Source organism: Mycteria americana, chromosome 1 (genome assembly GCF_035582795.1).
Source record: "Mycteria americana isolate JAX WOST 10 ecotype Jacksonville Zoo and Gardens chromosome 1, USCA_MyAme_1.0, whole genome shotgun sequence".
NCBI lineage: Eukaryota > Metazoa > Chordata > Aves > Ciconiiformes > Ciconiidae > Mycteria > Mycteria americana.
The window spans coordinates 52274993-52290545 of NC_134365.1; the positions used below are offsets into that span (position 1 = coordinate 52274993).

Consider the following 15553-nt stretch of genomic DNA (forward strand, 5'->3'; position numbering starts at 1 on the left):
TTCCAGCTTTCTGCCTTTTTCTTCTAGCTTTTTCTATGCAAGAGTCCTACAAAACTTAATGCCCCAAAGAGTATCCTACTTATCTCACAGTTCATGTCATAAATCTTTCTGATACTGAGCTTTTTATTTAGCTAGCTTTGTCTCTCAGCCTCCTGGTTTTCTACTGCCTGGATTTAAGATGGCTTGCTTATTTGTTTTATTTTGCCCAGCAGGTTAATGACTTTTTTTTTTTTTTTTTTTTGGAACTTCATGCCACTTTACTAACATTTTGTCGTATGGAATTTTATATGTATTGTCTTGGTCAAAAAAAAAAGGTAATGCAGCTCATCAGCACGTGTATTCATACGTCTTAACTGTTCCTAGTGTAACTTGCTTAATGTTTTCATAATGCTTGCTCATGCTGGTAGAAGTCAGTCTCCATACACTAAGGGGAGAGCCAGTGTTTGGCAGTTGGGCCCTTCACCTAAGTGAGGAATTTGGGCACCCCCGTTACAGGAAAATAATCTCTTAGTTGGGATGCTTTGCCCTGTGGACGTCTCTGTCCTTTTCTATTATTCTCTTCAGGGAGAGCTTATGGTGTTGACTTTGCTGCTGCTCCAAGTTTAGGCATTTCCGTTAGTCCCTTAGTTTGGTTGAAATGAATAGGGGCAGTATTATCAGCACAGATACTCTTGAGTTGCCTCCTTCGCACGTCAGTCCTGAACTTAAAATTTGATGTGCAGAGGTCACATTGTATCACACTGGTCATGCAGTTGGTGGGCTTTGTATGGGGGGATGCACGTTTGAGAGAATGTAAATTGGTAATGCAGAGGGTGGTAGTGTGGTTACCTGTCACAGCTGCCTGAGAAATGGACTTTCAGAAAAATCGGTCCTGAAATTTCCTTTTGCTGTCTAACACAGCATTTCCAAGTATAATTCCTTTTAGCTATGGCAGTGATTATTTGCATCAGCGGTAGTGGTACTGATCACAAAGTAAAATTACTAGGCTATTTAAGTCAGGTCACCCTAGCAAATTTCATTTCATGGCTTAGAAAATATCTTTGACTGTCAAATGCATTGTATAAATATTTAAAAAATGGTAAGATGGCAAAACCACATGTGTTAAAGTTAATGGATGAAAAAATTAATTGACTCTTGTCTATATGAATTTTGATTAGGCTTTTCATAACACAGAATATATGTTTCATACATAGGTTGCCTGTCTCATTCTGTACCATAGATGGATGTCACTATCTAAATAAGTGATTTTTTTAAACCTATTTTTCTTCTAATCCTTGTAATTCAGTATGTGGTTCCATGTATTATTTATTGCCCAGCATTCAAATCCTGTACTGAGCACAGAAGTAACAGGAATATTTATTATTACTATTTAATATTAATAAAGAGTTGAATGAAATGTGAAATATATTCCCTGTAGGAAGTGACCACATCCTAACACCCTTTTCTGTCAAATTAAGGCAAGACACTGAATTCCTGTTGAGTCAGCAAAAAATCAAAATAATTAGAAAATACATAAATGAAATACAATGTTTTCTCAAGATTTCCAGCTCCTCCCAATCATAATTTATAATAACTTTTAATACAGGTAGCTCGTTTTTTGTTAAATTACATGTCTTGTAATACATCTGCCATGTGATTCTTTTGCTCCACCACTCAAATTGAGGCACAAGTTAAGGCTTAGTACGCTGTGTGGCCATGTTGTCCTTCCAAGAGGATAGTTAATACTTTGTGGAACCCCAAAATGGTGCCCATAGAGAAGGGCAGGTTAATACTTCCGTTGACCTGATTGGAAATGAAATATTTTGCACCAGTTTAAAAATCCTGTCACTGCAGTATCTTAGATTTTTACTGTTCCCCTGCGACTCACATTTTAGAGAATGGAAATGAGATGCAAAGGTTAACACCAGTTTACCGAATTCAAGGTATTTAAGATTTTACATCACCATATATGCTGAGCACAAAGCTTCTGTTAAAGGTAATTACAGCATGAATATTCAGTGCAACTCAGACTTGAATGCCTTAAGTTGGGTGCTTAGAAGAAAAGGACCACACCAATTAATGATCAGCTGAAAATGTAATTTGCATGATTTGCCTTTTTATAGGAATCATATACATACAGTTGTTATACAAGCAATATGGGAAGCTTTATATGGGAACACAGCAGCAGATGGAGGGATGGAGTACAATGCAGCATTGAGCTGTTTTAATCTCATTTCTATATGGGCAGCCTTGGGTCATATCCAGTAGAAGATTTATGCATGTACCAATTAAGCACATCGATGCTGAATTCTGAGGTGCGCAGGTCCTTTATAAAGCTCGTTCAGAGCTACACACTTGGAGACTTGATGGTAAGGCAAGCAGGGTGGTGAGGAGCTACCTAAAGGGAATCCCACCACCGTCATCTGCCCTGGATCCAGCACCTGAAGTGCCCCCTGGAGATTATGTGTGTATCTCAGCTGGTTGAAGAACTGATCACCAACAACTGAACCACTTTGAAAAAGGTGGCAGTAACCTTTTATATAATAACCTGATGGAAGTCACCTCCCCTTAGTCACCGGGACAGATAGCGTGGAGTGGGTACTCTTGTAGGATGTTTTCGCCCAGGCTCGCACTGTTCATGTGTTTTACATTACGCCAATAACCTCATGGCTGAGTCACCATGAGGCCCACACTCAGTAGATAAAATGGAATGCAAAACTCTTCACATTTTACAAACGATAAGCATCAGAAAACAGGTTCATAATGGAAAGTGTAGTGCAACATTAGCTGTAGGTTACCCTGTGAGTGTTCTTGGGCAGAGGTGAATGGGGATGGAGGAGACTGCGGCAAAATGCGCTTCAGTGTGAGTTCAGTTCCCCCTAAACTCTCTGAAGGGGCATGATTGCTGATGATCTGAAGGAAGATGTAATTTAAGGTCTGGATGAGAGAATTGCACCTCTGAGGTATTGTACTGTTTTGGCTAATGGCATGGTGGTGGAGTTTGTATTGGTGCTTCTATAACTCTCTTTCATCTTTAATTTCCTCAGCTGAAGTTCTACTGACAGGACTTTGTAGCGTGGGACACCTGTACACATTCTAATACCATTTTGAAGAAAGATATTTTTAAGTTACTTATAATTTTCCAGAGCAAAAAAAGTTCTGTTTGTGATTTCTTGTTTGGAAGAGTTGTATGATACAAGCTGAAATTATGCAGAGTATCGCTGTATAACATGTGATGTACAGAAGCTAAGATTATTTTAAAGTAATACAGCTGTATATACCTACACGTCTCATGAAGTTGCAAAATTTACAAATATTAATTAAAAAGTATGTATATATGGTGCCAGATTAATAGGGATACTATATTAGCTATGATGTTATAGATAAATAATCCGTTAAAGATGTTAATACTTGCACAGATGGCGTAGTTTAAAGGAACTTTTAAAGGCTGTAAAGTGAGTATATAAATTTCAGGTATATTTAATTCTAGCTGAGCATTTTTTTCTTGTGTTACACTATGTGGAAAAGGATTTGTATAAAGTGATAAAAAATGCAATGAAGCAAATGCAACCCTTTGAAAGTGCCAAATCGTCCATATAGGCAGTTCTGTTTCAAGGATACCTAACAGTCCTGGGAGCCTCTGCCGTCCCTTGAAGGTGCTATGTAGTTACTGTGTTACACAGCTGAGTGTCAGGGATAGGTATTTTTGTCCTTGTCATTCAGGCCTGATTCTCGGTTAATTAGAGAAATGAGGCTTTTGCAGGGATAATAAAACCATCATTAATTCTGCAAACACTTGTTTGGCCAGTGTACTTAGAAATTATTTGGACCAAAATAGAGCTCCAAATTCTGTTTTTTTCTGTAAAACTATTGACAACATTCTCTAGTATCTTTAACTCGCTTTCACACTAGTGAAGCTTAATGCAATTTATTTTCCTTTATACTAGGGAAGCTTATGCAACATGATTTCCTTAGTGCTGGGGCAGACTTGAGGAGGCAAATCTTCCCTCCGCCGCCTGCTGCACTGTTCCATGTGGTAGATAGTTAGAAGTCTTGTGCCCTCTCGTGGTCAACACACCAAGGGAAACGTCAGGCAGTAAGCCTGGCATATTCTGGCTGTGTAACCTATTAGGACACAAACAGTAATATATTAGGAAACAAAATGAGCAAAGAAGTTAAAAATCATGAGCTTGTTTAGATAAAGACAAAAATATCTATTGTTACATGTACAAAGATAAGTCCAGTAATAATTAGCCCTATAGTAAGTTAACCCAGTAATGCCGGCATCTTTTAAATCTGCGTTAGTTAGACATAACACGTCCAAATTAAGTATCAGAAGAGGCCAAGAAAAAATTATTTGATACAGTGCTAATATGCTAAGGCTGGCAATGTTGTTGAAAGTGGGGGAAAATCTCATTTTGAAGTTCTGTAGTTTAAAAGGTCAATTTTAGCTACATCTTCATTACAATAATAAATTGTCTTCAGTGGTAATGCTCCCAAGTTTTAAGTTGTGTATATGCCTGTGCTGAGTTGGAATATAGTCATTCTTAACTTTATTGTATTGCAGTGCCTGAAAAAAAGGTTTATTCTAGGGAGGGCTCAGTAGCAGAGGCCGTTAGCAGAGAAAAAAATATTCAAACAACCTCTAGCGGAGAAAAAAATATTCCAACAACCTTAGAAGTGAGACTCAGGCACTATTAAAAATATTCCTAGTCCTCAGTTGTACATATGATAATGAAAGGAAAGATCCCTGTTGGAGAAAGGTTCAGGGTAAACATCACTTACTTTACTGTGCTTAAGTGTACTGAACTTTCAGCATTTCTGCAAGATAGATAATATCTTTTGAGCTATTTGAATTGGCAAACAAAAGCAGCAAGAGCCATTTCAGGCCCTGGAAGAAACAAAATAGACAAAGGGCATATGACGCTGGGAAGGCAGGTGCGTGTGGTGGGAGGGGGAAAGAGTGTGGTTTCTGGTCCTCTAACCAAAGGCAACTGCTCTGGTCTTCCCTTTTCCTCCCCTTCTTCACAGTGACATATCTGAACAAGTTCAGTATACTTCTCATGACAGTAAACAGCAGTTTTTTGGCTCAGTGGATAGTTACATCAAGTCCTTTTTTCCCCCACCCCTAACGTTCCTTTGAAGGGTTGTTGCACACATTGCATTGAAGACACCAACTGGAGATGACCCTGTACCATGTGAACTATGTGGGCAATGCTTTTCCAAATACTTACTCTATTTTATGTGTCCCTTCAGAAAATAGCAGTGGAAAAAATACTGAAACGGGAGTGCAAGACCTGTAGGTCTTGTGGATGTTTGGTTGTAAATGATATAGTAGCTTCCTTTGCTCAATTACGTAGGATGACACCTACACAGGGCTTTTTACTGAAATGAGTGTTGGGTGGAACACCTGCTCCCAAATGTTTTTCACACTGTTGCTCTCCTTTGTCCCTTGTAGGTATGGAGAGTGCAATCACACTGTGGCAGTTCCTTTTGCAGTTGCTGCTAGACCAGAAACATGAGCACCTGATTTGCTGGACGTCTAATGATGGCGAATTCAAGCTACTCAAGGCAGAAGAAGTGGCTAAGCTGTGGGGACTCAGAAAAAACAAAACTAATATGAATTATGACAAGCTGAGCCGAGCGCTCAGATACTATTATGACAAGGTAAATTTTGTTATTCTCATGCAGACTAAGAAAATAGACACACTACCATTTAATATTTCACCTCTATGTGGAAGCTATTCAAAAGTTCCTCTAACTAGTTTTTACAACAGACAACAGTATTGAAGGCAAGCACGGTGGAGGTAAGAGGGCAGCTAAAAGATGCACAGGAAAACACTGCACATTCCATTTCCTGAGGAGGGGAGGTTTTGACCTAGGTTTACACTTACTGATGCTTTCATGTGTTTATGCGTTTGGCTACCCAATATTTTCTGTAGCTTTTGACAACAATAAAATAACTGTTGATAACTGAGAACTGTTTGATTATTACAGCCTGCACAGGATCTTCTGGAATGCAGGGAGGTGGTAGAAAGCAGCGATACTGCAATGCAGCAGGCAGAGTGGCAGCTTTACCAGCAGGTCATCACTTATGTCAGAACAAGGAAAAGACAACCAACCAACCCGACAGCATAGAGGGTGGGGTTCAGTTTTCACAGTTTTCATGGGACACATCTTTTGGAGCATAGATCCTGTTGGCCAGTGTTTTAGCTAGTCTTGCCTGAGCTTTCTGGTAAATCTTTTCTACAGTTGTATTGGGTTCTAATTTATTAGCTGGAAATACAACACTGAAACACTTACAGTGCAGTATTGCCTCAGCAGGATCTTACTGTAACTATTCCTTTGTTAATGCTCAGTGTTTCTAAGAGTTTGGAAATTTTCCACCATGTCATTTTAGGACAAAATCTGTGTTAGTTTCAACAGTAGTCTAGATTATATATTGCTATAACTTAATTAGCAGCAATATATATGAGAGGGTACTAATGTGATGTCTTACTGGATGAAAGTGTAGAATAAGATTAACAAACAGGGAAAAGCAGCTGGTCGAATGGCAGGTGTCAGAGCAGGGATATGTTTGGGTCTATTTTTCAAGGTAGTAGTCTTGTGCTGAGCTCATCTCAGGTGAAGACTGTATTTGCTGTAGAAAGTTACATTTACTTCCACTTGGGAACTTATCTTCTGGGTGTCTCAAGTCAAAGTAGTGGAACATGCGCTTTGGTAGGGGTTTCTTCATCCAATTTTTCTGCCCTTGCAAGACCTACTGAATTTTTCCCCTCCTTCACAGATACATCTGTTGAGGTTTGATAGAACTAATAAGACGCAAGGAGTCAGCACAGTTTAGGCAGCAACCTTATAACTGGCAAGCTGTGGTTATTTGCGTGCTCTCAGAAGCTGGTTACAGGCAGATAGTGTAGGCATACACTTAGTGCAGAGCTGTTGGCTGTTGAGAGCTCCACTTTCAACCTCTGTATTTAAAACTGAAATCTGAAATAATAACATATTGAACATAGTAATCTGGAATTATTTAAATCACTCGATTTGCTTCTGATTTTCAGACATCATGAGCATGCCAACAATCTAGAAGAGGTCAGTAGAGGTTTCTGGTAGCTAGCACCTCTGAAAATAAAATTTCTGTGGTGTAGTGGGAGTTCATAAGATCACTGTCACTCTTGTGAAACCATCCTTCACTTTGACATTTAGTCTTTGGTCTTATTCTTCAGCATGAAGCAAGGTGGCAACAGTACAACAGAGAATGCAGAAATGAGAACAGGGCGTAACCAGGATATGTATTAGATTGCTATAACAGAAAGATATTTGAAAGGAATCTCTCTGATGTGTCAAGATACTAGAAGGAAAAAATTGTAGAACACAAATACGGAGGTGCTAAAATGTCTTGCATATTCACCCTTCTCAATTTTAGACTCCAGCAAATTCAAGGAGTTTCCAGATTGTTTCTCCAGCCTTTTTTGGATGAACATTGCATTGTTTTTACTAATTAATATTAAATATTTTCAGGATTAGTTCCCCTTAAATGCATATTTTTTACAATATGTCTAAATTAATAGGTTTTACTATTTCCTATATTCTTGAAGATTAAATACTAAAAAGAAGGACTGTTATAGATTTTGTATATTAAAAAGGAAAACTTCATAGCCATGCTTAATGGTCCGTTCTCATCTTGATTTTCAGAAAAGGCAGTGAGATGAGATTGTACAGCGCGTATACACCAGTGTTCAGCACAGTTATGGCATGCTTGCTGCCTGCACAAAGCAGAGGAAACTAGATATTGTTGCTGAACTGAGCTCAGAGTACTGTTGTCGTGTATTATTTGTAGTGCAGTAATTCTTGAAGGGCACGGTGGGGCTGGGCATTATGCAGCCAGTCTAACACAGAAATAAAAAAACCATCTTGACTGCAAATTAACTGTGCACAATTTGATGATCAGACTTTTCATTACTCGCATTGGAATTTGGAAGGACTCCTCCTGTAAGAATTTTTTAGTTTCAGATTTAGAGCTGCAAGTTCTGCAATGAAATGTTTTTAGTATTTTGTCCACTAGAAGTCAGATTTTTCCACTTAACACATTTCAAAGGTGGCCTGACTGAGAAGGCACAAAAAGATTCAGAGAGGACAGTGCAGCGGCTGTTCCAAGCAGTTGGTGTGATGAATTCCCTTTCACTAAGTGCTAAAAAGGCTTCTGCTCAGCATGGGGAAGCTCGCTTCATTATATGACTCTAACCCCTCTGATTATAAACTTGACTGGGATCAATGGAGACAGAGTGCCTGCTGGTGAATGAACAGCAGCATATCCAGGCAGAGCCCAAATACACAGTTAGTGACTGAACAGACATTGCTTAAAAACAAGGGACGAGATATTTGTAGCACTTGTCCTTTGAGATCTCTCTGATCTCTTCAAATCAATGGAATATAATGGCTCTTTACTTGAGGCTCCCTTTCTTCTTTTATCCCTTAGCCTTTTTTTTTTTACCCTTGCACTGTTTTCAGTCGCCCCCCATAGCACATACCCTTGTCATCTATTTTGTCTCTGCTCACGCAGCATCTGCCAGAGGAGTGGCTGTACAGTTTCTTCACCAAGGGCTCTGGCTGAGATGATTGCTTGCTGTTCTTACAGCTGCTTTCTTGGCCTGTGTGCTCTCTTCTGTCTGCAAATTTTATCTAGGTGTGGCACAAGGATTTTGGCTTTTTTTCCAGGAGTTCTGCAGCCCAATGGAGGTCGTAGCTCCTAGATGGAAAGAAGGATAAGCTCCTTCTTCTCCATGTGTTGTGATGAGGGTTTGAACCCCAAACCAAAACCATGGCTATTGCTATTTAAATTGAAGGAGTAACTCCTTTAGCAGTAAACAGTGGGAGCTTCTTGCTCTCTGTGTGGGTATGGTGTGTTGTGTCCTGTTGGTTCCCAGGCAGTGGAGAAAGGCAGATTATTAGGAGAGGGCAGAGGGACAGGGGAACTTGCTGCAGGTTTTGAAGTGTGAGAGATGCTGGCATAAGATAGCAGATAAGGAATCCTAGTAGGCTGATAGGAAGTGCTCAGCAGTGGGTTCAGTCCTAAACGCTTCCTCTGCCTTCAGTTCAGTCTATGCTGCATAGCACAGAAAGGGAAGAAGTTGAGGAGGGAAGGAAAGGCTCCTTGGCATTCTTCTTTCCTTTCTGCAAAACAAAGGGGGAAGGGCTGATGAGGTGAAAGAGCCTCTCAGACTTCTGCGCTCCTCTCCCCTGGACCATTCACCAATTCATGCGATAAACCAAGAGAAGTCTAGACCCTGAGGTAGCCTTAAGGAGCCTTCTGAGATCTTTGTCCCCTCTCCCTTGCTGTTGGCAGTGATGGATGTGTTGGCAGCTGGATGTGCTGGGGCAAATGGTATGCACACTGAGCAAATGGGATAAATGTGCTGCAGGCTGGGAGTGGCAGCAGGAAAGGCAAGAGGCAGAACTCTGGACAAGACTTTGTTTGGGTTGTGGAATTATCGACAGGGACTTTACCTATAACCCAAATGATCTGGCAGCATGTGAGTGTGAGGCAAAGGGCAGTGAATTTTTAGAAATGATGGTGGCACATGGGATGGGCCTTCCTTTCTTGGGCTGCCCTCTGCTGCTACTGCATACAGCTGACACTAACTGAGCTACTGCTTCATGGTTTGTCTTTGAAATTATTCACCGTGGAGAAATAAAAACTGATCACTGGATAAATGGAGGTTTATGAGCTTTGCCATTTTGCTTGGGGGGAACACTGGCTTGTTAAAATTCATCATCTGATTCATCTGAACTTAAAAGTAAATTAATTCCAGTACTGGAGAAAAATAACACAATTAGGACAAGTTCCTTAGCCTGGCTTTGAAAGCAAGCATGACGTGCTATTGAGGCTGATGGCTAGATTTATGCTAAATTCACATATAAAGCACCCCAGGAAATGTAGTGTGTGACATGTCTTGATTGTAATTTGCTGCCGTGATTCTGGTTGCTAAAGGTTTGTAGATACTCTGAAGACTTTCCATTTCCTGTTTCATTTGTTACCCGAATTCCCCTCCCCCCTTTATATTGAATGCATTTCCCCTGTAGCCTCAACAGAGCAGCAGAACAGATGACAGATAGCGCTGAGGAAAGGCATCATGTGCTCTCTCTACCTACAGCTTGAGCAGCATGTCCATCATGTCACACACTTCTGCCGGTCAGAAATCTCTTGTAATGCTTTCAGGCAAGGAAACCCTTCACATCTGTTCCCACGCAGAGCACTTTAGTTTGATGTGTAGAACTAGAATGCCTTTATAAGTAGGATTAGTAGGTTTCTTTTTGTTGAAGTTGCCCAGTTACTTTGTTTTTCTGATAGCTGTAATGACAGATGCCTTTTGGAAGTCTCTAGAGGTTTCAGGACTACTAAAGGTCCCTGTGAATATTTCAAGATGACACCACAAGAGGGAAGCTAGTGAGTTTTCCCCATGAGGGTTTTTTCTGAGGGAAGCAGGGCAAATCCAGGAAATTACATGCAGATACTGACATTAATAGGATGTAACAGTTGTGGAAGTCAAGCCCTCAGAAGTTAGGAAATGCAAGAATCACAGTTCCCTGGGTAACCTTAATGTTTACATGAGTTATACTGCATCTTTAATTACACAGTCACATACTGTTGCGATGAGCAACTATTCAATATTTTTGCATCCTCTCTGAACAGTATGTGGCCCCAGGCTTTACTCAGTGAGTGCTATTCAATCAGTATTCTAAAGACAGAATAAATCATTTTAGTTTCAGTTAATGGCTGCCTGCTTCTTTAGATGGGTTGGCAGTATGATGTATAGTATATAAATAATGTGGGCTTCTTTGTGCTTGTTGCAGTGCAGGGGACAGAGCTTCTCAGGTGCTTTTAGGATTCAGAGGTGCCCATGGCATTCGCTCCCCTCCCATAACAGGTCAGACCCAGTAGCCTGGTTACTAGTTCCTATTTTTAATGCCCAAGTGTGGGTGGCAGCATGGAATAATTGTTTTGGGAAGAGGGTCCCTTGCTTGGTCTGCTTACAGAACTTCAGGATATAAAGTGATAATGGAAACTATTATTTTGCTTTTGGGAAGGTCTTCTCTTGAGTTACCTCAGGGGAAATAGAATATTACGATGAAACAATATCGGTATGATGGTGCTAGAGTACCAGCTATACGTTTTGTAGTGGTACAGTTAAGAGGTGTTATAAGGAAATACTTAAGAAGCATTAGAAAATAGCTTTATAGAGAATTGGAAGGAGCTTCTTTCAAGAGTGATGTGTGGAAGTCAAGAAAGTGCTTGTCTGAAATGGCATAAAAGTGGCTATTGAGTGCTGTCCTTACGGAAAGACGGGAGTAAAGAATTTGATACTTAGTAAGAGATGATGGGTGGAGGAGAAAACCCAAGAACCCCCTTGAAAGGAGTGACAAATAGTTCATGTTTGATGTGAGAGGAAAGGGATGCCCAGTGAACTGCAGCAGAGAGAGCAGAGAACCTGGCCAAAGGTGCCAGCTAGAGGAATGGCCTTTGCCTTCCAGATGGAGGTGGATGAGGAAAGACTGAAATCCAGCTAAATGAGAGCCTTGTGCTTCCAAAGGTCAATACAGGTGCACAATCTAATAGCACCTGTCTCTCCATCAAAAATTTCACACAGTCTAGCTTCTACGTACCCAGTATAATAAGCATAAGTCCATAAAGTATGATGTTAACAGAATCTGCCTGCCTGCACACGCTGATGTGGACACATGCCCCATTTTTTGGAGCAAACCATGCAGCCACAGGTACCTCCTGCCAGCTTACATACTTCAGACATTGGAGTGTAAGCAGCTCTCTCTCTGGGTAGGGTTCCCAATAGCTGGAGGCAGCCCGGCTCCCTCCTCATAGAGTCCTGTGAGGAATTCGTAGCCTAAGTGTCCCTACACGTGTTGCATCCCTCGGTACTCTTGGAGCCAGGGAACTTGCAACACATCCAAATGGGAGTTAAGTGCAGCAGCTACAGCTCTGGTCCTTCTCCTTCTCTGTCCAAGCAGCGATGTTTAGTACCTACAGACAAGTTCATCCTGTTCTGCCATCAATTTTGAGATCTCAGGCACCCTGATTATAGATCACTTCCTGGGAGGAGGAAAAAAGTCCCAATCTGGTTTTCCTGCTCCTGAGGCCCCTCATTAGTCTGAAGTTCAACTAGGAACTGGGTCCCATTTCCCAGCTCAGTCTCTCGAGTGGCTCCTGTAGCCAGCAAACTTGCTAGCTAACAGGTTTGAGCCAAGCCACTAAAATCCTTGTGTCATACTGGTAGTATAGTTACACCTTAGCTCTAAATGGCTCAAACAGGGAGTAAGAGTCAGAGCTGATGAAAATAAACCACAAACACATGATGGAAGAAACGAAGTCTGAAGTGCACCAATGCACAGGAAAACTTCTAGGAGGAAAGAAAAAAATGGAAAGAAACCCAGAGGTCATGTGCTGTTGAGATGGGCAAACAGCTCCTGTGTATTTCGGGAGGGCTTCCAAAAGTAGTAGTGCATATGCATAGCTGACACAAAAAAAACCCCAACCACATTATAGCCTGGTTTAAGCTGCAGAGGGAACCAGGCCACCAAGCCTTTGGCATTTAGCTCAGCCAGCTGGTCTGTGGAGAAGGCTGGGGGAGAGACCCATCCCTCCAGCTAGTGATTCAGAGCACTTGGGTAAGGCTGGTTTTGGAGGTGCTTATGAAGTGAGTGTCTGAAGTGATGTGGTGTGAATAAGCCTGAGCTCTGTAACATGGCTGATGCGCTAGAGCAGACATCAGGCAGTGCTATACCCAGTTCATATCAGCAGCTTTCAAAGCACTTTGCAGTGGGAGGTGGTCATGTTTACTGTAGTCATTGTTTTATAAACTGCGGACAGAGGAGGGGAAGTGTAAAGTGTTCAAGTGAGGAACAGTCAAGAAGCCAGCAGAAGAGGGACATTCCCAGCTCCCTGCCCTCTTTCTAAATGTCAGAGTGCTGTCTCCTGATAAGATTTTTTTTTTTTAAGCTGTTGGACTGGAGCCCCTGCTCCTGGCCTGGCTGTCCAGTTCTCCTCCCCAGCAGCTGCACTGGCCCAGCAGTCGCCTTCCCCAGCAGCGCAGCCCCAGAGCTCCCTGCAGCCCTGGCCGGCAGCCACTAGCACTCATTGCAAGCCTACTCACAAGGGAATTTACCTAGAAAATTCAAACAACAACAAAAAAAAGGGCTAAATGTGCACATAAACTTACTGTCCTGCTACCAAGCAAGTGGTCTAGTCTTCCTGCAAATGCAGTCCTTAATATAATGAAGCTTTCTTTGCCCTTTCAAACTGAGGGTGGAAAACCCCTGCTTGTCATGGTGCCTGTCACTGTCTTCTGTGGTTTGAACCATCGTCCACAGCTCAGAATGATTCTGACAGATCACTGAGGTGATGGTAAAAATAAGCTTCTTTTTACCTTCACTTCAATTATTTGTAAAAAAAATTAGAAAAGTCAGTGGCATTTCAGAGGCACTTAATTAGTTTGCGTCTTTATTTTCTCTTACACACTGATGGAGATTTCCTCAGGCTCCACATTTAAGAGAAGCCTGCGAAGTGCTTGAGGGATCTGCACTTGAATCCTTTTCATCTCCAGCCATCGTTAAGTGGGCCTTTGCTGCAGGCTTATGGAGTCAGAGGAGCCACACTGAGAGACCTTCTTAAAATATAACTATATTTAATAATAACAGAGGAAGTATAAACTCACCAGCCCGTTCGGTTGCTTTTTATAGCAACATTCCCCTGTTTCAAGCCTGCACTGGTGTAAAAGTGCCACCCTTAAACACATTTAATCTTCTTCTGCTGGGAGTCATGTTTTCCAAGTAGGATCTCAGTTGCCAGTGCTTGATGTAACAATAACTCAAAGCTGCCAGGAGCAGAGGGGAGGTATTATTTTAAATTTAAAAATATATATTAAAAAACCCAGCAAAATCTAGTTGGGGTGTTTCTTTTCGTATGTGAATAATTTGGAGGTTTTGCCTTTTTCAAGAAGAATGTAATATTGAGAGCACAGAAAAAGTGCGTCCATCCAATGTTTCACCTAATTAGCACCAAAAAAAAATCTAGGCCAAGCTCAAAGCCATGGGAATTAAAGCTTACGCAGACTGAGATCCTGTGGGCTAACTATATGTCCTGAACTTCTGGAGGGCAAAAATAGGCATTGCAGGATGCACCACGTGGGTAGACATGCATACAGTTCAGCATGGAAGAGGGCCGTTTTGTGCCTTTAGTCTGAGCTTGCTGAATTTATTTCTCCTCCTTGCTACAGATCCCTGTTATCAACTTGGGAAACAACTTTCTCCATTTGTGCCACAGCTCCTGACCTGTGAAGCAAAGCTACATCCCAGGGCTCTTTGTAGGATTAATTTTGTATTCAAGAAGGTGCCTGAATGAAATGCCAGAACATTCAGATAGATGAATTACAGAGTGCAGTAGCTGAGCTGAAAGGCAGAAGAGATTCCAATACCCAAGTGCAGGCTCTTCTTTCCCAAAATGAGCCTTGTTTTTGTAACAAAAAAAGATGTAGTGTGGGCACTGCAAACACCCAGCACTAAGTACTGTCCATATGTAAATAGGGATGATGTTTGTATTCCTTTTTCTTTCCTTTTTTTTTTCATTTTCAATCAATTTAACGATCGTTTCCTCTACTGGTCTCAGAATCTGTGGTAGAATGAAAAGCAAATTAGATTTTTAGGATTACGGTAAATATTTACATTCCCATATGTACAGCAAAGCAAATGTCTGGTTGCAGAGTATCAGCTGGAGGTGCAGCAGACGTGCTGCACTAAAGGGAAGCTTCTTGGAAAGGGTTTTTCAGAGGTGTCTTAAAGACAAACTCTCTACCAGGGGCTTCAAGAAGAGAGAAATCACTATGGAAATCTCAGGAAATATTGCTTCTTGTCTTCCACAGCACTTGGCTTAGGGTGGTAAATGTTCCAGTCCTTTTCCAAGGCCAGGCCAGTGCCTGGTGCCATAAAACACCTCTGTGGAGGAGCTCACATCATATCCTTGGGGATACCACGCATTGTGTTAGAGCAGGCAGCATACCCAGGTTTGCAGTAAGAGAGCTAGGACTAGAAATGGGACCCTCGTGAAAGATTTCCATTTCAAAGGGAATCAGTTCTTTCCATAAAGGGGGCACTTTTATTATGGCAAATATGAAGAAAAAAATAAGTAGTTCTACAAACCTTTGAGAGGTTTGGGATTTTTTTCAATAATTAATTATTTCAATAGCCAGTTTAGACTGATGAAAACCTGCATGCACCAGTGAGCATCCTGAGCCTAATGCAAACCGGGGGACAGCACAGGGGATACAGCAGGACACAAGCACTTTTCCAACCCATGCAAGCGATTGCATTTGTTGCAGATATAGTTTATGACTGTTGAAAGAAGGATGGTCACCGTCAGCCTAGGTCAATCCTTCTGCACACCGTCAGGAAGAGAGGGTAAATGACTGGAGCAGGGAGGCTGAGGTGGTTTTGTCCCTTGCAGACATTCTGAGAGTATGTCATACTCAGGGTAGTTGGTGTCAGGTTTGGGAGGCATAAATGAAGGAGT

General features: G+C 41.4%; 1 protein-coding gene across 2 annotated transcripts in view; it reads left to right on the plus strand.

The window, feature by feature from the left end:
• The window catches only part of ELK3 (ETS transcription factor ELK3), a 40892-nt gene that overhangs the window by 12177 nt on the left and 13162 nt on the right, over positions 1 to 15553 (plus strand). For both annotated transcript variants that reach the window (XM_075497425.1, XM_075497431.1), the window contains exon 2: positions 5438 to 5646. In XM_075497425.1, the coding sequence (XP_075353540.1) occupies positions 5440 to 5646 (207 nt within the window). In that variant the 5' untranslated portion in view covers positions 5438 to 5439. The remainder of the gene's footprint in view (positions 1 to 5437; positions 5647 to 15553) is intronic.